The sequence below is a fragment of the Cetorhinus maximus genome, chromosome 3 (assembly GCF_964194155.1).
Source record: "Cetorhinus maximus chromosome 3, sCetMax3.hap1.1, whole genome shotgun sequence".
Lineage (NCBI taxonomy): Eukaryota > Metazoa > Chordata > Chondrichthyes > Lamniformes > Cetorhinidae > Cetorhinus > Cetorhinus maximus.
The window spans coordinates 65,064,592-65,087,652 of NC_135881.1; the positions used below are offsets into that span (position 1 = coordinate 65,064,592).

A 23,061-nucleotide genomic window follows, 5' to 3' on the forward strand; every position below is an offset into this window, starting at 1 on the left:
ATATATCACAATTTAAATAATACTCTGCCTTTCTGTTCTTCACACCGAAGCATATGACTTCACATTTATCCATGTTATACTGCATCTGCCATGTGTTTGCCCACACACACAACTTGTCCAAATCACCCTGAAGCCTCCTTGCATCCTCCTCACAACTCACAACCCTGCCCAGTTTTGTGTCGTCAGCAAAGTTGGAAATATTGCGTTTGGTTCTCTCATCCAGGTTTATATATATCATGAATAGCTGGGACCCAAGCACTGATCCCTGCGGTACACCGCCAGTCATCCGGTCTGTCAATCAATTCTCAATCCATGCCAGTATATTACCCCCAATCTCATGTGTTTTAATTTTGCCCACTAGCCTCTTATGTGGGACCTTAGCAAAAGCTTTTTGAAATCCAAATACACCACATCCACTGGTTCTCCCTTATCTATTCTACTAGTTACATCTTCAAAAAACTCCAGTAGATTAGTTAAGCATAATTTCCCTTTCATAAACCCATGCTGACTTTGTCTAATCCCCATTAATGCTTTCCAAGTGCTCTGTTACCACGCCTTTTATAATAGACTGTAGCATTTTCCCCAGTACTGATAGGCTAACTGGTCTGTAATTCTCTGTTTTTTCTCTCCCTCCTTTTTTAAATAGTGGGGTTACATTTGCCACCCTCCCATCTGTTGGAACTGCTCCAGAGTCCATAGAATTTTGGAAGATGACCACCAATGCATCCAATATTTCCAGGGCCACTTCCTTTAGTACTCTGGAATGTAGATTATCAGACCCTGGGGATTTTTCAGCCTTTAGCCCCATTAATTTCTCGAGCACCATTTTTTTTTGCTAATATCGATTTCTTCAATTCCTCTCTCTCCCTAGATCCCTGGCTCTCTAACATTTCTGGGAAATTATTTGTGTCCTCTTTTGTGAAGACAGAACCAAAACATGTGTTCAATTCTTCTGCCATTTCTTTGTTCCCCATTATAATTTGCCCCATTTCTGACTTTAAGAGGCCTACGTTTGTCTTCGCTAATCTTTTTCTCTTCACATACTTATAGAAGCTTTTACAGTCAGTTTTAATGTTCCTTGCAAGTTTACTCTCACACTCCATTTTCCCCTTCTTGATCAATCTTTTTATCCACTTTTGCCCAATATCCTTCCTCACTATTGCATTGATTTCCTTCTTTACTAACAATGCTACCCCACCTCCTTTCCCTATTTCTCTGTCCTTCCTAAATATTGAATAATCCTGGATGTTCAGTTCCCATCCTTGGTCACCCTGCAGCCATGTCTCCCTATTTGCAACTATATCATAACAGTTTAAATCTATTTGTGCTGTTAATTCATCTACCTTATTGCAACTGCTCCGCACATTAAGATACAATGCCTTTAGACTTGCCTTTTTAACCTTGTTAGTCAACTTAGCTTTATTTTGCACTATGACCCCATTTGTTTCTCGACATTGTTTTTTCTGCCTTCCACTTCTGCTTCTAACTTTTCTGTCTTTCATTTCTATCCTTGTTTCCCCTTCCTCTGTCTCCCATCACCCTGCCATTCTAGTTTAAACCCTCCCTGACCGCACCAGCAAACACTCTCCCCCCCCCCCCCCCCCCCCCCCCACCGAGGACATGCAATCCGTCCTGTTTGTACTGGTCCCACCTTCCCCAGAACTGGTCCCAATGCCCCAGGGATCTGAATCCCTTCCCCCTACACCATTTCTTCAGCCACGTAATCATCTGATATATCCTGTTATTTCTACTCTCGCTAGCATGTGACACTGGTAGTAATCCTGAGATTACTACCTTTGAAGTCCTACTTTTTAATTTACGTCCTGACTCCCTATATTCAGCTTGTAGGACCTCGTTCCTTTTTTTTACCTATGTCGTTAGCACCAATATATACCACAACCACTGGCTGTTCACCCTCCCCCTTCAGAATGCCCTGCAGCCTCTCCAAGACATCCTTGATCTTGGCACCAGGGAGGCAACATACCAACCTGGAGCCTCTTTTGTGGCTGCAGAAACACCTGTCTGATCCCCTTACTATTGAATCCCATATCACTATAGCTTTGCCGCTCTTCTTCCTCCCCTCTTGTGCAGCAGAGCCACCTGTGGCCATCGACTTGGCTCTTGCTGCATCCCCCTGAGAAGTCGTCTTTCCCAACAGCATCCAAAAAGGTATATCTGTTAGAGAGGGGGGCGGCTACAGGGGAATCCTGTGTTACCTGCCTCCCTTTACTCTGCTTGCTTCATTGTTGAACTGCAAAGCGCTTTAATTAAACAAACCTTCTCAAGTACCATATAGCTCAGGTGATTTCTTGGAAGAGGCCTGCTTGTTTACAGTTCCAAGGTGAATTTATGACCTTTTTTAAAAAAAAAATCCCAGGTTAGCATCCAGATTACCAGACCATGTCAGGTCCTTCCATTTTGTAAAAGAAAACTTCAGCCTTGAGAGATATGATTCTAACAGCATGACCTAGGCAAGAGTATCTTGTGCTGTTTCCAAGCAGTCACCTAACTTCGCCCAAAACAAAAACAGAACTACCTGGAAAAACTCAGCAGGTCCGGCAGCATCGGCGGAGAAGAAAACAGCCGACGCCTCGAGTCCTCATGACCCTTCGGCAGAACAGACTTCGCCCAGTTGGCTGAAATTACATCTCTTATTTTAATATTATTGTCTTTGATATTTAATATAAAGGACTTAATTTATTTGGAAGAAATGGGAGTACATTTTTGACTTACTTTTTCTGTTTGTATAAGTTCTTCAGTATACATTTCGTCTGGATATTGAGCACAATATAGTTTTTGTAGGTGCTACAATTCTCTGAAGTTGCTTTAAAGATGAAAAGAATAAACTTTTTTAATCCTCCTCAATCACCAGGGTTTTTAAACTATGTTCTATCCCTCACTTGACAGAATGAGGTGAACAGCTTGCAAGTGTCAATGCTTGATTCTAATGGATCATTTGGTAATCACTCATCTGCTGGAAACTTGTCTCAAACTCTCAAGGAAAGAGATGAAGAAATAGAAAAACTCAATGAACAAATTGTAAAGTTGCAACAGCAGCTTGAACTCACTCCTGACAATAAGGTCAGTCAAATCAAACAAAACATCTATGTTTATGATCTGTTTCAAAATATATGCTAATGATAAACGGATATTTAAGGATCTTCATTTCCAACTTTTAGTGATTTTTGTATTTCACCTGTGAACCAATAAATTCCTGGATTTTAAATTGAGACTCAACAAGGCAAGATTTCTCTAAATCTTGTGCCTTCTTTTGAGCACTACAAATTCTAACTATACATAGAAAGCATCTGATTTTGTTTATAGTGCTTTCAGTTATTTCCTGTCTAGAAAAAAGTAAAGGATAAGTGACACAAGTGATGAATACAAATAAAATACAATTTGAAGAAAGCCATCAACAAATGTCCAAACACAGTGGTTTTAGGGACGAAAATCCCAATGTGTGAAGGCATAACTGCCAATTCTGGGATGAAGGGAATGAAGATGCACAAAACACTAGAGTCAGAAGAATATAGAGTCCTGGGGTGGCTGTCGGGTTCTAGGAAGTTAGAGAGATAAGCAAGGGAAAGGTAATGAAGTTGAGAATGCTAAACTGGCCCTTTTGGGGATGGAAAGTGAGTGGTTTTGTTCATTCACATTGCAAACCCAGTATTATTGCCTATCCTAATTGTCCTTGTTCCAGGTCAATATTGCTGGTGGGGGAATTTGACAATGGTAATGCCATTGAACCTCAAGGGATGTGAATAGACTTTCTTTGTTGGAAATGGTCATAGACCGGCACTTATGTGCTGCAAATGTTACTCGTCACTTATCAGCCAAGCCTGAATGTTGGGCAGGTATTGCTGCATGTGAGCATGGACTGCTTCATTATCTAAGAAGTTGTGAATAGAACTGAACACTGTACAATCACAACGTATTGATACTTCTGACCTTCTGACAAAGGGATGGTCATTGAAGTAGCTGAGGATGGTTGGGCCTAGTACACTGTCCTGAAGTGCTCCTGCAGCTATGTCCTGGGGAAGAAGTAAATGGTCCCTAATGTCCACAAACATCTGTCTTTGCACTGGGTATGACTCCAACCAGTGGACAGTTCATCCCCTAATTCCTATGGACTTTAATTTTGCTTGATGCCACACTCAAGTCAAATGCCTTGATGTCAAAGATTTTTTTTATTCATTCATGGAATGTGGGTGTCACTGTCTAGGCCAGCATTTATTGAGAAGGTGGCTATGAGCCGCCTCCTTGAACTGCTGCAGTCCATGTGGTGTAGGTACACCCACAGTACTGTTATGGAGCGAGTTCCAGAGTTTTGACTCAGTGACAGTGAAGGAACGGCGAAAGATTTCCATGTCAGGATGGTGAATGGCTTGGAGGGGAGCTTCCCGATGGTGGTGTTCCCATGTGTCTACTGTTGTTGTCCTTCTAGATGATAGCGGTTGTGGGTTTGGAATGTACTATCTAAGAAGCCTTGGTGAGTTCCTGAGGTGCATCTTGCACATGATATACACTGCTACTACTGTGCATCAGTGATGGAGTGAGTGAATGTTTGTGGATGATGTCCTGGATGGTGTCAAGCTGCACTCATCCAGGCAAGTGGAGAGTATCCCATCACACTCCTGACTTGTAGATTGTTGTCAGGCTTTGGGGAGTCAAGAACTGAGTTACTCGCCGCAGGATTCCTAGCCTCTGACCTGCTCTTGCAGCCATAGTATTCATATGGCTAATCCAGTTCAGCTTCTGGTCACTGGTAACCCCCAGGATGTTGATAGGGGATTCAGCAATGGTAATGCCATTGAATGTCATGGGGCGATGGTTAGATTATCTCTTGTTGGAGATGGTTGTTATGACACAACAGTTGGTAAAGCTGAGTTATTTAAAAATCCCAGAGGGAAACTTTAAACAACTGTCATAACCTATATTTTATTTTGTATGTTTGAGATGCAACTCAGAATTCAGGAATCAGACCACCAGTTCTCGAGAGGTTTTATATCACAATACATGAGACATTGACACAATTTAAAAATATACACATGGTTACAAATTACTACTGTCATAACTTGTAACAAATTCCTAAACTAATCTCCATTAAGGCAACAGCAACCCATGGACTTAACCAGACACCAGGCAAAGCATTTTCTACTAACAAATTCAAAATGAGGTTCCTTTCACTTTGGTTCCTTTGCAGACACAGTGGTAGGCTTACAGGCTTTGATCTTACATTGCCTCTGCTTTACACACACACAACTGCTATCGGTTATACCCAGCACATCTCATTAAATGTAAATTCTCATTGTATCACCAGCCCCTTTGAACTCCACCTCTTCTAACAATAAAACCCCTTTCATAGTACCAATTTTATTGGTAATATAAACATTGCTTGGCCTCTGCTAGCTAGGTGCCAGATTTCACTCCCCTTCTTGAATGCTTTATTCAACAAAAATGCAAATGCACTCTACCTCTCCTATGCCTCAAAACTAGTATACATCAAAGCACCCAGACTAACTGGCTGTAAGCCAATTAAGACATCCACAGACTAACATTCTATTTTTATTTTAAATTCCAATAACATTATATACATTAATAGCTTCATGACAATGGTCATCGCCTGGCTCTTGTATGGCATGAATGTTACTTGCCACTTGTCAGCCTAAGCATGGATATTATCCAGGTCTTGCTGCATTTGGACATGGACTGCTTCAGTATCTGAGGAGTTACAAATGGTGCTGAACACTGTGCAATCATCAGCCAACGTCCCCATTTCTGACCTTATGATGGAAGAAAGATCATTGATGAAGCAGCTGAAGATGGATGGGCCTAAGACACTATCCTAAGTCCAGTGTCCTGGAACTGAGAGGACTCTCATCTTACCTCTGGAGTTCAGCTTTTTTGTACTTGTTTGAACCAAGGTTGTAATGAAGTCAGGAGCTGAGTGGCCATGGTGGAACCCAAACAGAGCCAGTGAGCAGGTTATTGATGATGGACATTGAAGTCTAATCCACTATGCCACCGCCTCCCCGCAGATAGACACTCTCACCGTTGCCACCCTCAGTGTTTCCTCAAGTGGTGATCAATATGGAGGAGTACGCTGAGATGGGGTTGTGGTACATGGTAATCAGTAGAATATTTCCTTGTTTGACCTGATGCCATGAGACTTCATGGGTCCAGAGTTGATGTTCAGGACTCCCAGGGCAACTCCCTCCCAACTATCACTGTGCCGCCACTCTGCTGCGTCTGTCCTACCAGTGGGGCATTATCTGTAAGGTATGATTCAGTGAGTATGACTGTTGGCTTGACTAGTCTGTGAGATAGCTCTCCCAATTTCGGCACAAGCCCCCAGATGTTAATAAGAAGGACTTTGATGGGTTGACAGGGCTGAGTTTCTGATGCCAGGTGGTCCATCCGGTTTCTTTCCTTTTTATTGACTTTCTGTTGGTTTGATACAGCTGAGTGGCTTGGTAGGCCATTTCAGAGGGCATTTAAGAGCCAACCACATTAGAGTTGCATGTAAGCCAGACCAGGTAAGGACGGCAGACTTCTTTTCCTAAAGGACATTAGTGAACTAGTAGGGTTTTTACAATTTTTATTGAATTCAAATTCTACCATCTGCTGTAGTGGGAATCGAACCCAGGTCCCCAGAGCATTACTCTGCGTCTCTGGATTACTGGTCCAGTGACCACTTCACCACTGCCTCCTCGCTGATGGTCACTCTTGCCTCACCTCTACAATTCAGCTCTTTGTCCATGTTTAGACCAAGTAATGAGATCTGGAGCCAAGTGGAACTGTTGGAACCCAAACTGAGCATTGGTGAGCAGGCTATTGCAGTGGAAGTGTGCTTGATATTATTGTAAACGACACCTTCCATCATTTTGATGGTCAAGAGTGGATTGATTGGGCAGTTTTCCACTTTGCCAGGTAGATGCTAATATCGTATCTGTGCTGGAACAGCTTGACTGCAGGTACAGCTAGTTCTGAAGCAACAGTCAATCTTTGCCAGAGAACTAGCACATAGGTAATGTAATTCCGAAGAAGTGGGGCAGATTATGCCCAGGAAATTATAGACCAGTCAGCTTAATGTCAGTGGTAGGAAAATGATGGAATCCTTACCAAAAGAGAGAATAGAAGAACATCTAGATATGAGAAATATAATAATGAAGAGTCAGCATAGATTGTAAATGGAAAAATCTTGCATGATCAATCTTTTTGAATTTTCTTTTAAGGAGGTAACAGAGAGAGTAATGCAGTAAATGTGGTTGATCTGGATTTTCAAAAGACCTCCAATAAGATGCCCCATAATAGACATATGAATATATCAAAGTTTGTGGAAACAGAAGAAAAATGATAGAATGGATTGCTAGCTGACTTCAAGACAGAAAGCAGAGATTAGGAGTAAACAATAGTTATTCAGAGTGGCAGTAGTTGGAAATTGCAGAGAGAAGCCGTGGACCTGCAGTTTAGGATGACAGCCTGTGCCTCCAGCCCGACTCCACCCCTTCAACCGATCAACTGACAGCCAATAATACTCGCAAACCAGTTGTAAATCCAAAACCTGAAGCAGTAAGGAGATCGTTTTGAAACAAGCACTCTGTCCAACCTGCAGCTCCAACCAAGAAAGCACCAGCCAAGAAAGCTGAGAAGCCAAAGGTCACCAAAGGGAAAGTGAGTAATTTGAGCCAGTAGCCCAATGTTGCCCTGGCGCAAAATGGGGAAAATAAAAAGGCGTGGAAATTGAATAATGCTGAACATTGAACATTGTTTGGTGTAGTCTATAGGCCACTAACTAGGGAGGATGTAGAGGATCAAATTTGTGAAGAAATTATGAGAGGTGCAAGAATTATAGAATAGTTATGCTCCATAATTTTAACTTTAATTATCTGAATATAAACTGGGATAGTAGTAGTGTAAAGGGCAGAGAGCGGCAAGAGTTCCTAGAGTGTTTCAGGAAAATTTTCTACAGCAGTATGGTTCCAGCCCAACAAGAAAGGAGGCACAGCTAGACCTGGTTCTTGGAAATGAGGTTGGTCAGGTGAATCAAGTGTCAGTAGGAGAACGTTTAGGGGACAGTGATCATTGTGTAGAGTAAGAATAATTAACTGGGAGAAAGCCAACTTCACTGGGGTAAGAATAGACCTGAGCTAAATAAATTGGAGTCAAAGATTGGCAGGATCTGGACAATGGGCTACCTTCAAAGAAGAAATAGTTCGGGTAGAGTCAAATTATATTCCCATGAAGGGGAAAGGTAGGAAATTATATTCCCATGAAGGGGAAAGGTAGGACAAACAAATCCAGAGCTCGCTGGATGTTGAAAGTGAGAGAGATTAAGATGAAGAAGGAAAAGTGTGCTCATGACAGATGTCAGGTGGATAATATAACAGAACCAGGCTAAATAAAGAAGGTTTAGAGGGGAAATGAAGAAGCAAGAGAATCAAAAGAGAGTATGAAAATGAGACTGGCAGCTAACATAAAAGGGAATCCCAAAGTCTTTTATTGGCATACAAATCGTAAACGGGCGGTAAAAGGGAGTGGGGTTGAGGGGGGAGGCGGGATTAGGGACCGAAAAAGGAATTTATGCATGGAGGCAGAGGACTTAGCTGAGGTATTAAAAAGGTTTACTAGCCTAATACTTGGAATGGGAAGGTTATCTTATGAGGAAAGGTTGGACAGGCTAAGCTTGCATTTACTGGGAAGAGTAAGAGGTGACTTGATTGAAACATATAAGATATAAGCTGAGGTATCTTGACAGGGTGGATGTGGAAAGGTTGTTTCCTCTAGTGGGAGAATCTAGAACTAGGGGTCACTGTTGAAAAATAAGTGGTCGTCTGTTTAAGACAGATGAGGAGAATTTTTTTCTCAGAGGGCCGTGAGACTTTGGAACTCTCTGGCTCAAAAGGTGGTGGAAGCAGTCTTTGAATATTGTTAAGGCAGAGCTCGATAGATTCTTGATAAGCAACAGGGTGAAAGGTTATCTGGGGTAGATGGGAATGTGGAGTTGAGCTTACAATCAGATCAGCCATAATGTTATTGAGCAGGCTCGAGGGGCCGAGTGGCCTACTCCTCCTGATTCATATGTTCATAAATGAATACTTTGCATCTGTCTTTACCAAGGAAGAAGATGTTACCCAGGTCACAGTGAAAGAGGAGGTAATTAATACACTAGAAGGATTTTAAATTGATACGGTAGTGGTATTGGATAGGTTGAGAGTACTTAAAAGGTGGAAAGGTACCAGGACAGGATGAGATGTATCTAAGGGTATAAGGGAAATAAGAGTGGAAATTGTGGAGACATTGGCCATAGTTTTTCAGTCTTATTTGGACTCGGGAGTGGTGCCAAAGGACTAGAGAATTGCAAATGTTATATCCTTGTTCAAAGGCGTAAAGATAAGCCCAGCAACTACAGGATAGTCAGTTTAACTTCGATGGTAGGAATAATTCTAGAAACAATACTTCAAGACAAAATTAATTGTCACTTGGACAAATGTGGGTTAATTAAGGAAAGCCTGAATGGATTTGTGAATAGAAAATTGTGTTTAGCTAACTTGATAAGAGTTTTTTTTAAGAGGTAACAGAGAGGGTTCATGAGGATAATGCTGGTGTAACTCTTTTGTTACAAAACAAATAAACTAAAATAAACAAATCAAGGAAGTAAAAGGCAGCCCCTTAAAGGGAAACTGCAAAAAACAAAATTCAAAATGCAAAGGAAACTTACCAACATTAAATCAAAATGTGATTAAAGGGGTTGATAAAACACCCCAGTCTCCACGGTGCCCACTGAGCACAGAAGGCTTCGATGATGTCAGCAGACACTGCGTGCTCCCTCCCCAAGGACACCTGGCTGGAAACATAGCCGTGGAAGAGCGGCAGACAGCCGGGTGGGACGCCCGCTGCCTGGATCTGTTAATGGCCAACTTGGCCAGGCCCAGAAGCAAGTTCATGAGGAGGTCCTCCTCCCTCCCGGCCCCCCTCCGCACCAGGTGCCCGTAGGTCAGGAGTGTGGGACTGAAGTGCAAACAAAACAACAGTAAAAGGTTTTTCAAAAAATGTGGACTTCCAAAAGACATTTGATAATGTGCCACACAACAAACTTGTGAGCAAGGTTATAGCACATGAAATAAAAGGGACAGTAAAAATATTGATACAAAGTTGGCTGAGTGATTGGAAACAGAGTAGTGGTAAATGGATGTTTTTCAGATCGAAGGAAGGTTTGTAATGGACTTCCCCATGGGTCAGTGTTGGGACCTTTGCTCTTCCGGATGCATATTAATGACCTAGACCTTGGTGTACAGGGCACAATTTCAAAATTTGTGGATGATACAAAGCATGGTGAACTGTGAGGAGATTAGTATAGAACTTCAAAAGACAAGCTTGTGGAATGGGCTGACGAGTGGCAGATGAAGTTCAATGTGGAGAAATGTGAAGTGATTCATTTTGGTAGGAAGAACATGGAGTGACAATATAAAGGGTACAATTCTAAAGGGGGTGCAGGAGCAGAGATGTGGGTGCATAAGCCATTGAAGGTGGCAGGACAGGCCTTAAGAGCGGTTAATAAAGCAAACATTATCCTGGGTTTTATTAATAGGGGCATAGAGTACAAGAGCAAAGAGTTTATGTTGAACTTTATAAGACACTAGTTTGGCCTCAGCTGGAGTATTGTGTCCAGTTTTGGGCACTGAATTTTAGGAAAGATGTGAAGGCATTAGAGAGAGTCCAGAAAAGATTCAAGGGAATGGTTCTAGGGATGGGAAACTTCATTTATGAAGATGGATTATGAGGGCACAGATTTAGGGTAATTGGCAAAAGAAGCAATGGCGATGCAGCAAGTGGTTAGGATCTGGAATACACTACCTTAGACTGTGATGGAGGCAAGTTCAATTCAGGCATTTAAGAAGGAATTAGATTGTTATCTGAAAAGGAAGAATGCACAGGGCTACGGGGAGTAGCTGCCGGAATGGCACTAGGTAAATTGCTTAATCGGAGAACCGGCAGAGATTTGATAGGCCTCATGACCACTTTTGTGCTGTAACAATTCTGTAATTCACAGGTTGGCAAGGCCATAAAAAAGCAAACCAAATGTTAGGCTTAATTTCCAGCAGGATTGAATTAACAGCTAGGGAAGTAAATCTGTATCAAAATTTGTTTAGATCACACTTTGAGTACTGCTTGCAGTTCTGGTTGCCATATTATGAAAATGATACAGAGGCAAATGGAGAGGATACAGAGAAGATTTACAAGGTTGATCCCTGAAATGCATGGGTGTACATGTCAGGAAAGGGTTGACAGGCTTAGTCACTTCTCCTGAAAAAAGGTGGCCGATGGGTGACTCACTAGAGGTCTTTAAAAATTCTAAAAGGTTTTGATAGAGTGAATGCAGAGAGAGTATTACCTGTTGTGGGGAAGAGCATAACTAGAAGCCATCAATATAAGATAGTTACCAAGAAATTCAATAGCAAATTTAGAGGAAGCTTGTTAACCTAAAGAGTGGTAGGAATGTCAAACTCGCTATCATAGGGACTGGTTGAAGCGAATAGTAAGAGGAAGCTAGACAAGCATATAAGTGAGAAGGGAATAGATGGTTAAAATGGTAGATTTAGATGAAGAAATATGGGGGGAAGCTCAATTGGAGGATAAATGCTGGCATGGACCTGTTGGGCTGAATGGCCTGTTTCTGTGCCATGTATCCTATGTATCCGCTAGCTTCTGCAACCTAACCTTGTAGCTAAAATCCCTCCTCCCTGGAACACCTCTTCTGCTTCCTTCAGTATGGTGACCAGAACTGAATGTGATACTCTATTTGTGGCCTAACCAGAGCTTTATCATTGAGAATGGAGATATTCGTGAAACCACCATCTCCCTTTAATTGTTCAATTGTCCACCATGTTCATGACTGGATGTGGTAGAACTGCACAGCTTTGTTCTGATCAGCTAGTTGTGGAATTACTTAGTTCTGTCTAAAGCATGCTGTTTCTGCTGTTCAGCATGCGTGGAGTCCTGTGTTTTGGTTTCACCAGGTTGGCACCTCATTTTTAGGTATGCCTGGTGCTGTTCTTCTTCTACACTGTTCACTGAACCAGGGTTGGTTCCTAGATTGATGGTAAAGTGAAATAGGCCAAAAATGGCAGGAATAATGAATGAACCTGATTAGTGCAGTTTGAATAGAAGCAGAAGAATTTTGGATGAGATATGTTTACAGGATGGAAGACCACCCAGAAGAGCATTGAAATAGATGTGTCCAGAGATTTTTCTTCTTCTTTCATGAGATGTGGGTGTCACTGGTAAAGCCAGCATATGGTGCCCATTTCTAATTGTCCTTGAACTAACATTTCAGAGGGCAGTTAAGAATCAATCACATTACTGTGGGTCAGGAATCACATGTAGGCCAGGCCAGGTAAGGATGACAGATTTCCTTCCCTAAAGGACATTAGTGAACCAGTTGGGTCTTAATGATGGTTTCGTGGCTAGCTTTATATTCCATATTTATTAATTGAATTTAAATTTCACCAGCTGCCAGGATGGGTGTTTAACCCTTGACCCCAGAGCACTAGACTGGGTCTCTGGATTATTCGTCCAGTGACATTACCACTATGCCACCATCTTCCCCAAACAAACAGCTGACAGATTTGATGAGAGTTTCAGCAGCTGATGGGGTGGAGACACGCAGTTTTGTGCAGGTGAACATAGGCCGCCATTAATGGAAAATATAAAGGTTTGGATGCTTAGCTTGGCTTCAAATTGGATGCTGAGATTGAGAGCAGGGAGAAGGATGAAATCAATGGCAAAAGTATGGAGTTGTTGTGAGCTTAGAAGATGATGACATCAGTCTTCCCAATATTTAACTTGAGAAAACTAGTTTGGATGTATGACGAGCAATCTGACAGCACAGAGGCAGCAGGCGAGTTGAGGAAGATAGGGGAGAGGAGAGCTGGGTGTTGTCAGCAAGTGTGGAAGCATCCAAGGGGCAGCACATGGATGAAAAGGATGACAAAGCCGGAATCCTTTGAAAATTCTGAAAAGGTAGCTGTGCATTGGCAGGAAGCGAAGCCATTGCTGCAGGTGCTAAAGCAACATTGAATAGGTAATAGTGGAACCAGTTGAGGGGCGTCCCGTTGAGCTGGAGAGCAGAGGATGGTGTGGTTAACCATATTAAAGACTGCCGAGAGATAATGGTGTTTTAGCGCATTTGTAAATTTGATTTGGGGCATTTCAGTGCTGTGGTTGGGGGAGTTGCTGTGGGGGCCGAAAGCAATGGAGGGAATCTGATTGGAGAGATTTGGAGAGTCCCACGTTCTTGATCTTCCGCTCCAGGTGTCCAAAGACCAGGAGCGTGGGATTGAAGTGCAAACAAAACAAAAACAGAAGACTTTGTAAATAACCAAAAAGGGGGTGTAGTCTACAACACAAAACATAGACATGGTCCATGGACTCAACAAGGCAGACAGCCTGTGTATTCTTTTGATGAAACCAATTAAACTAAATTAGAAAGCGAGGGACAAAACAAGATGCAGCCCCTTAAAGGGATGCTGAGAATTAAAAATCAAACGTTAAAGGAAACTTACAAACATTAAATGTGGTCAAAGGGGTCTATAAAACACCCCAGTCCCTGCGGTGCCCACTGAGCACAGAAGGCCTCTATCATGCCGGTAGACACCGCATGCTCCCTCTCGAGGGACACCCGGCTGCAATTGTAGCCATGCAAGAGGGGCAGACAGTCAGGCTGGACGACCCCCTCGGTCGCCCGCTGCCTGGACCTGTTGATGGCCAGCCTGGCCAGGCCCAGGAGCAGGTTCACGAGGAAGTCCTCTTTCCTCCCCACCCCTCTCTGCACCAGGTGTCTGAAGATCAGGAGCCTGGGACTGATGTGTAAACAAAACAAAAGCAAAAGGCTTTTTAAATAACCAAAATAGGGATGGAGTCTACATTACGAAACATAGACATGGTCCATGGACTCAACAAGGCAGACAGCCTGTGTTGGCTGACTCTTATACGCAATTGTGTATCATTAACTAATCAACACCCAGCACTTGTTCACCTTATTACCATCACTTGGTGTTTAACATTCATTAAACAGAACCTATTAGATGCTATCAGTTCAAAAAATTGGCAAAAGGAGTAAAAGTGATGTGAGGAAATTTTTTTCATCCAGAGGGTGGCTGGAATCCTGAACAAACTTCTTAAGAGAGTGGTGGAGACAGGTTCGATCGAGGTATTCAAAAAAGAATTGGATGGCTATCTGAAGAGAGAGAATGTGCAAGGGATAAGGCAGGGGAGTGGAACTATGTAGAATGTTCTTTCAGAGAGCCAGTGCAGAATCAATGGGCCAAATGGCCTCCTGCAGTGTAAAGATTCTGTGACTGCGACTTGACAGAGGTTTACACGATCCAACTGGCAGCCAGCTGCCAGTCACTGAGCAATGTTAGATTCAATCTTAGAGTTGCAGGAAAGCTGAGGGTGGATTTGAGTGATGACAAAATTTTCAAGGATTTTGGGGGAGAAAATAAGTTGGTGAGTTAGTTTGCAAGAAAATAAATGTTGAGGTTGGGTTTTTTTTTAGAATGATGATGGTGGTTTTGCCATCTGGAATAGAACCTTGGATACACTTCCAGAACTCCCCAGTTGTATAAATGAAAGACTCATGACACTTTATTTAGAGCTCAGCCTTAACTAGTATGCTACCGTCATCAGCACTTATACCCCTGACTTTTGACTCTGAGGAAGATGTTAAGGAAGTCCTGATTAAGTCCTCACTGCCACCCTAAAAGAAGAAAAATTCATCCTTCTAGGGGACTTCAATGCCAGGGTTGGCCACAACTCTGATGCCTGGAGTGGAACCATTGGGAAAAATGCGTTAAGAAAAGCTAATGCAAATGGCATCCTCTTCCTGACAAACCATGCTCAACATGGCATCATAACAAACACCCTCTTCTGACAGAAGGACAAATGCAAAACCACAGGGAGGCATCCTAGATCAAAGCATTGGCACCTCCTGGATTATATTCAAAGATCTAAGTGAGGTTTGTATCACCTGATCCATGCGGGGGCCTGCTGGACAGATCATCAATTTTTTTGATTGAAGATGAACATCTGCCTAGCATCAAGCCATCACAAGGCCCAAAAGTATAAGAGGAAGATGATCAATATCTTAGCTCTAAAACAGCCCAACCAAAGAGAGGTATTCCAAAGTGTAGCTCACAACCATAAATTCATGCATCAAACTCAATTCTGGAATAGTATCCTGTGGTATAATCCATTGGAGAGCCACTGTCAATTGGAGAGCTTCAACAAGCAATCAAACAAATGAAAAACAACAATGCTCTGACCTTGATGTTACTCCAGCTGAGGTTTTCAAAGGTTGGCAGACATTTGCTCACATCAAGATTCCGTGCATTACTTCTAATGATTTGGGAGGAAAAAGAACTCATTCGCCCACACCCCTGCCTTCAAGAATGAGACAATTGTAACTATCTTCACGAAGGGAGATTAATCTTGCTGTGGAAGCCCTCTTGACTGTAGCAGGGAAAATCCTGACACACGTTCTCTTGAATTGCCTGCTTGTGGCTGAGGAAATCCTCCCAGAGACACACTGAGTTCTTTAGACCTTCCAGAGGAACCTCCGATATGGTCTTTGTTGCCAGACAAATCCAGGAAAAATTTCAAGAACAACACCCGGAACTCTTCATTGCATTCATTGACCTGACCAAAGCATTTAACTCAGTAAATCGAGAGGCTCTATGGATTGTCTTCCAAAGATTGTCTTCCAAAGAAACTTAATCACAGTCTTGCAACTGTTTCACGATGACTCCTTCAAAACCAGACCTGGGTTAAGTAAGGCTGAGTGATAGCCGCCATACTATTTACACTACTTGACGATGGCTATTCACCTCATCGAAGATCAACTGCGCCCCCTGGTGTCAATACTGAATACTATCTAGATGGAAAATTCTTTAACCTCAGTCGCCTCCGTGTGAAAACTAAACTAACCACAATAGACAATACCTGATCAATAGTTTGTGGATGACTGCAGTGTTGTTGTTCACCCTGCATTGGATTTGCAAAACACTCTTGATCTCTTCTGTTCTGCATACAAGGAACCCGGCCTGTCCTTGAATGTTGTCGAAATAAATCTCAAATCCACCCACTAGGGTAAAAGCAAAATATTGCTGATGCTGGGAATCTGAAACAAAAACAGAAAATGCTGGAAAAACTCAGCTGGTCTAATAGCATCTGTGGAGAGAAAGACAGAGTTAACATTTCAGGCTTGTTTGTTCTGCTGAAGGGTCATGAGGACTCGAAACGTCAACTCTTTTCTTCTCCGTCGATGCTGCTAGACCTGCTGAGTTTTTCCAGGTAATTCTGTTTCTGTTTGGCTCTTCTCCTGTTCCACTCTCCTGGATTTTGGGGTCTTTTATCTTGGGACTAGTTATCTGTCCCCTTTGCTCCAGTCTCTCCTGGCCCTGGCTTCAAAATCAGCTGAACTCAAAACAGCTTCCAAATAAAACTGCTGCTTCTAGTTTCTTCTGTGTGCCTGTGGGAGGGACATGCCTTTCTGGACCCCTGTTGCTAGGCAACAGACCAGTTTCTCTACTCTTGTCTGTTTAAGGGAGGGTAAAAGTAATGTAGTTGGGTCCCATACAGCATGCAAAATACGCATTTGAATTGGCAGACAAAATTCATAGAGTCACAGAGGCCTACAGCACAGAAAAAGGCCCTTTGGCCCATCGAGCCTGCGCCAGTCAAACAAGTTCCTAACTATTTTAATCCCATTTTCCAGCACTAGGCCCCATAGCTTTGTATGCCATGGCATCGCAAGTGCACATCCAAATACTACTTAGGTGTTATGAGCGTTTCTGCCTCTACCACCCTTTCAGGCATTGAGTTCCAGATTCCCACCACCCTCTGGGTGAAAAAATTCTACCTCACATCCCCTCTAAGCCTCCTGCCCCTTACCTTAAATCTATGCCCCCTGGTTATTGATCCCTCCACCAAGGGGAAAAGTTCCTTCCTGTCTACCCTATCTATGCCCCTCATAATTTTATACACCCCAATCAAGTCGCCCCTCAATCTCCTCTGCTCCAAGGAAAATAACCCCAATCTATCCTCATAACTAAAACTCTCCAGCCCAGGCAACATCCTGGTAAATCTTCTCCGCACTCTCTCGAATGCAATCACATCCTCCCTATAATGGGTATTCCGGAACTGCACACAATACTCTAGCTGTGGCTTAACCAGCGTTTTATACAGTTGCAGCATAACCGCCCTGCTCTTATACTCTATGCCTCGGCTAATAAAGGTAAGTATCCCATATGCCTTAACCACCTTATCTACCTGTCCCGCTACCTTAAGGGACCGTTGGACATGCACACCAAGGTCCCTCTGATCCTTGGTACTTCTCAGGGTCATACCATTCATCGTGTATTCCCTTGCCTTGTTTGTCCTGCCCAAGTGCATCACCTCACACTTGTCCGGATTAAGTTCCATTAACCACTGATCAGCCCAGCCTGTCTATATTCTCCTGTAATCTAAGGCTATCCTCCTCTCTATTTACCACCCCACCAATTTTCATGTCATCTGCGAACTTACTGATCAACCCTCCTACATTCAGGCCTAAATCATTTATATATACCACAAACAGCAAGGGACCCAACACCGATATTCCTGTGGAACCCCACTGGACACAGGCACGCAGTCACAAAAACACCCCTCGACCATCAGTTTCTGCTTCCTGCCACTCAACCAATTCTGGATCCAATTTGCCAAATTGCCTTGGATCCCATGGGCTCTTACCTTTATTATCAGCCTCCCAAGCAGGACCTTATCAAAAGCCTTGCTGAAGTCCAAGTAGACTACATCAAATGAATTGCCCTCATCTACACACCTGGTCACCTCTTCGAAAACTTCAATCAAACTGGCCAGACGTGACCTCCCCTTAACAAAACCATGCTGACTGTCCTTGATTAATCCCTGCCTCTCCAAGTGTAGAATAATTCTGTCCCTCAGAATTGATTCCAATAGTTTCCCCACCACTGAGGTTAAACTAACTGGCCTGTAGTTCCTGGTTTATCCCTTCCTCCCTTCTTGAACAACGGTCCCGCATTGGCTGTCCTCCAGTCCTCTGGCACCTCTCCTTTGGCCAGAGAGGTGTTGAAAATTATTGCCAGCGCCCCTGCTATCTCCTCCCTTGCCTCACTCAATAGCCTGGGAAACATTTCATCCGGGCCCGGAGATTTATCTACTTTTAAGCCTTCCAGACCACTTAGAACCTCCTCCCTTTCTATGCTAGTTTCTTTAATTATATCACAGTCCTTCTGCCTGATTTCCATACCCACATCGTCCCTCTCACTTGTGAACACTGACACAAAGTATTCATTTAGAACCCTACCTACGTCTTCCGGCTCCACACACACATTACCACTATGGCCCTTAATGGGCCCTACTCTTTCCCTAGTTATCCTCTTACTCTTAGTGTACTTGTAAAATAACTTTGGATTTTCCTTTATTTTACCTGCCAATGTTTTTTCATACCCCCTTTTTGCTCTCCTAATTTCCTTTTTAAGATTCCCCCCTACACGTTCTATACTCCTCTAGGGCTTCTGCTGTTTTGAGCCCTCGGTATCGGCCATAAGCCTCCCTTTTTCTCTTTATCCAATCCTGTATATCCCTCGACATCCAGGGTCCCCTGGATTTGTTGGTCCTACCCTTTGTCTTTCCTGGAATATGTTGGCCCTGTACTATCCCTAGTTCCTTCTTGAATGAGTCCCATTGCTCTGAGGCTCTAAATGTAGCTGCTCCCAGTCCACTCTGGCCAAATAATATCTGACCTTATTAAAATCGGCCTTCCCCCAATTTAGAACTCTGATTTCTTGCCCACCTTTGTCCTTTTCCATAACAACCTTGAATTATGATCACTATCTGCAAAATGCTCCCCCACTGATACCTCTATCACTTGCCCGGCTTCATTCCCTAAAATTAAGTCCAGGACTCTCTTGTAGGACCTTCTTTGTACAGACTTAAATAGCTCTCCTGGATGCATTTTAACAATTCCGCTCCTTCTAAGCCTATCACACTATGACTAATCCAGTTAATGTTGGGGAAGTTGAAATCCCCCACTATTACTACCCTATTATTTTTACACTTCTCTGAAATTTGCCTACATATCTTCTCTTCTATTTCTTTCTGACTGTTTGGGGACCTATAGTACGATCCCAACAATGTGATTGCTCTTTTTTTGTTTTTATGCTCTACCCATAAGGCTTCATTTGAGTAGCCTTCTAAGATGCCATCCATCCTTACTGCTGTTATTGATTCCTTGATCAATATTGCAATACCCTCTCCTCTTTTACCTCCTTCCCTGTCTCGCCTGAAGACCCTATATCCTGGAATATTGAGCTGCGAATCCTGCCACTCTCTCAACCATGTCTCTGTGACAGCAATAACATCATACTTCCATGTGTTAATTTGTGCCCTCAACTCATCTGCCTTATTCGTCAGACTCCTTGCATTAAAATAAATAACACCCAACCTTGCCAAACTCCCTTGTGCCTTAACTAGCCTATAATTTCTGTCTTCTAGACTGACTTGCTCCGTCTCCTAATTTTGGCTGTACATCTGCCCCTGCTGAACCTCCTCTCAGGATCCCATCCCCCCTGCCAAGTTAGTTTGAACCCTCCCCAACAGCACTAGCAAACCTCCCCGCAAGGATGTTGGCCCCATTCTGGTTCAGGTGCAACCTGTCCGCCTTGTACAGGTCCCACCGCCCACAGAAACGGTCCCAATGCCCCAGAAATCTAAAGACCTCCCTCCTGCACCATCTCTCCAGCCACGCATTCATCTGGACTAACCTCCTATTTCTATACTCACTAGCACATGGCACTGGAAGTTATCCAGAGATTACTACCTTTGAGGTCCTGTTTTTTAATGTTTCCTGGCTCCCTAAATTCTGCTTGCAGGATTTCATCTCTCGTTCTACCTACGCCATTGGTACCAATATGTACCACGATCTCTGTCTGTTTGCCCTCCCCCTTTAGAATGCCCTGCAGCTGTTCAGTGACATCTTTGACCCTGGCACCAGGGAGCCAACATACCATCCTGGCGTCACATCTACGGCTGCAGAAATGCCTGTCTGTTTCCCTTACTATCGAGTCTCCTATCCTATTGCTCTTCCCCTCTTTCTCCTCCTCCCCCCCTGCCCCCCCCGTGCAGCTGAGCCATTCTGTTCCCTGAGTGTGGCAGCACTCCCCAGAGGAACTGTCACTCTCACCGTATTCCAACACAGAAAAACAGTTCTCGAGCAAGATGCACCCTGGAGATTTCCTGACTACCTGCCTGACACCTTTCTTCTGACTGATGGTCACCCATTCCCCCTCTGTCTGCTCTTGTGTAAGCTGTGGGGTGACCACGTCTAAAAATGTGCTATCCATGAAACTCTGAGGCTCGCAGATACACCTCGATGCCTCCAGATACAGCTCAAGATCCGAAACTTGGAGCTGAAGCAGCTGCAGCTGGTGGCACTTCCTGGACACATGGTCGATCAGAGCGCAAAGAGCGTCTGGGACTTCCCACATGTTGCAGGCGGTACATTACACGGGACTGAGCTGCCCTGCCAAGCCTCTAGTTGGAAAAAAAACCCTTTAAGTTAAATACAGTAAAAAAAAATAGGTCAAGTTATTTATGTACTTTAAATAAAAACTAGAACCCTTACCTTTCCTCATCTAATCAATTTTAAACTGGAGAAAAACACTTACCCACTACTCACCAATCAGCTCTCACCTTTGTGCTGGTGTCACTTTTTGAAGCTTCTCCGCACTCGCACTGGTCTTCATCTCTCTGTTGCTCTCTTGCGCTATCTTGTGATGTTACTCTTGTTATTTTCAGCAAGAACTGACTACAGGACATTCTTCCCAGACTGCTTCACCGTGATGCTGACTGCAGGACACTCTTCCCCTCTTTACAGTTTACATAGAAATGACAGGGATTGGGAGATTCAAAGCTTGTTAAAAACGATTAAAGTTTGTGTCAATGGAAAAAATATTCTCTGTTGGGAACTTTACATTTTGTATAATCCTAGATATCCTATATAATTATTCAAAGTTCTTTGTTTTTTATCTTTCAGATCACTGGGAAAAATAATGAACAGATCAGGGAACTGGAAGCCCAAATAGAATGTCTAAAATGTGATCAAGAATGCCTAAAAAAGTATAATGAGGAAGAGGTTGAGCAATTAAATGAAGTAATAGAAAAGTTGCAGCAGGAACTGATGAAAGTAATGCCATTGGAATTAGTTTCTTCTGAAGATGCAGAGAATTTAAAACTTGAGTTTGATAAGATGATGGTAGAAAAAGAGCTGCTGCAGCAACAATTGGATAAGCAAAATGAAGAATTAATACTCTCTCAGCAAAAACTAGAAGAACAAAACAGAATATTGCAAATTCGGGGATTAGAATTGATAAAAACCCAAGTGGAGAAAAAGGATGGTTTTACAGAAGATGTTCAAGACTCTGTCAGTAATGTGGAAGTCAGAATGCAGGAGTTACAGGCAGCTATCGAAAAGAAAGAGAAAGAGTTAGATTTATGTCACCTTCAAATACAAAGCCTAAAGAAACAGGCTGAGACTGAAATTAAAGAACATGAAAACCAAATTCTCACTCTGGAAGAAGCTCTCAGGGAGAAAGTAGCAACAGTTCTAGTGAGCCAAGCACAGTTACAGGCAGTGCAACAGCAAATAAGGATATGTGTTGAGCAACAAAGGAGTCAAATTAAAGAAAGAGAAGCTGTTTCTGGTAAAAAGGAAAGAACACCTTTGGAACACCCACAAGAAGGCAATAAAACACAGATGTGGCCAGTAGAAACAAAAAATACTGATCAAATAGTTCTACAAAGACAGGAAATGATAATTGAACACCAAACAAAAGAATTAACCATGTTAAGAGAGCAGCTAACTGAGGTGCAACAGGAAGTAATTGATTTCCAAAAAGAACTTGAATTTGAAAGGAAAGCACTTTCAACTACTCAAAAAGAAGCCGCAGAAAAAGAAGAGAAATTAATAGAGTTGTATCGCATGTTAGAAAGAAAGAATGAACCAATAGAAGAACAAGACAGTGAGAGGTGGATTTCAACATCTTTTATTGTAAGTATAATCCAGCTGTTAATTATAACAATATGGTGCTGCTTTAACAACATTTTAAACAAAATAATCATAACACCAGTTTACTATAAGTTATAAGAATAGTTTTCCATGGCAAAGTTAACCGCAACAAATTTATAACCTGTAATTGCTGATTAAGATTTGTTTCTTTTGGTACAGATAATTTTTTAAATCCAACAGATTATTGTGTTCATTTAACTGAGCTCTCTTCATTATTTGGCTTTGCAGGCTAGTGAGAAGAAAGTTTCATGCCTAGGAACTCGTGTTCAACAAGGAGCCACTTCCATAACTGACCTGGTTTCTGAACTAGGGCAGGTCAAAGCTGAAGCTGCAGTGACTAAAGAACAATTCAATAATTACAGAGGCCAGACTGAGAAACTCCAAGAAGACTTGCGGGTACAGACTGAAAACTAGTGTTTCTGTATTGGGAAACAGTTTGCTGCTGTACCAACAGACATTACATGCAGTTTGCCTACATAACAGGGACAACTTCTCCCTCTCTTTCCCCCCTCATTCCTTCTCCTTCTCTCTTCATCTCTGTCTTGCTTTTTTTTCACCCTCCCCTATCTGTCTCGCTGCTCTTCACCCCTTCCCTATTTGTCTTGTTCTTCTTGACCCTCCTCCCCTATCTGTCTCGCTATTCCATATTGCCATGCACAGTGTAACCCCATTGTAACTAGTGATTATCTTAGATACATGTATTATCTTACAAATTGATTCGACATTTAAGAATGCAGTGCTTTTGAAGAAAAGGATTATCAACCTAGCCTAACAATGAGAAAAATTCATTAATTACTGATAAAATTATTTCCAGAACCTTGTAAAAGATGAATGCTCCTATAAATATATTGAGATTCTTTATTGCATCTATTTTAGCAAGTAAGACAACAAATATATAAAAAAACCTTTGTATT

At 42.6% G+C, this 23,061-nt stretch overlaps 1 protein-coding gene across 3 annotated transcripts in view; it reads left to right on the forward strand.

Moving 5' to 3' along the window:
* The window catches only part of akap9 (A kinase (PRKA) anchor protein 9), a 283,026-nt gene that overhangs the window by 203,190 nt on the left and 56,775 nt on the right, over positions 1-23,061 (forward strand). For all 3 annotated transcript variants that reach the window (XM_078538478.1, XM_078538479.1, XM_078538480.1), the window contains exons 32-34: positions 2,908-3,081; positions 21,116-22,129; positions 22,376-22,543. In XM_078538478.1, coding sequence (XP_078394604.1) covers positions 2,908-3,081; positions 21,116-22,129; positions 22,376-22,543 — 1,356 coding nt within the window. The remainder of the gene's footprint in view (positions 1-2,907; positions 3,082-21,115; positions 22,130-22,375; positions 22,544-23,061) is intronic.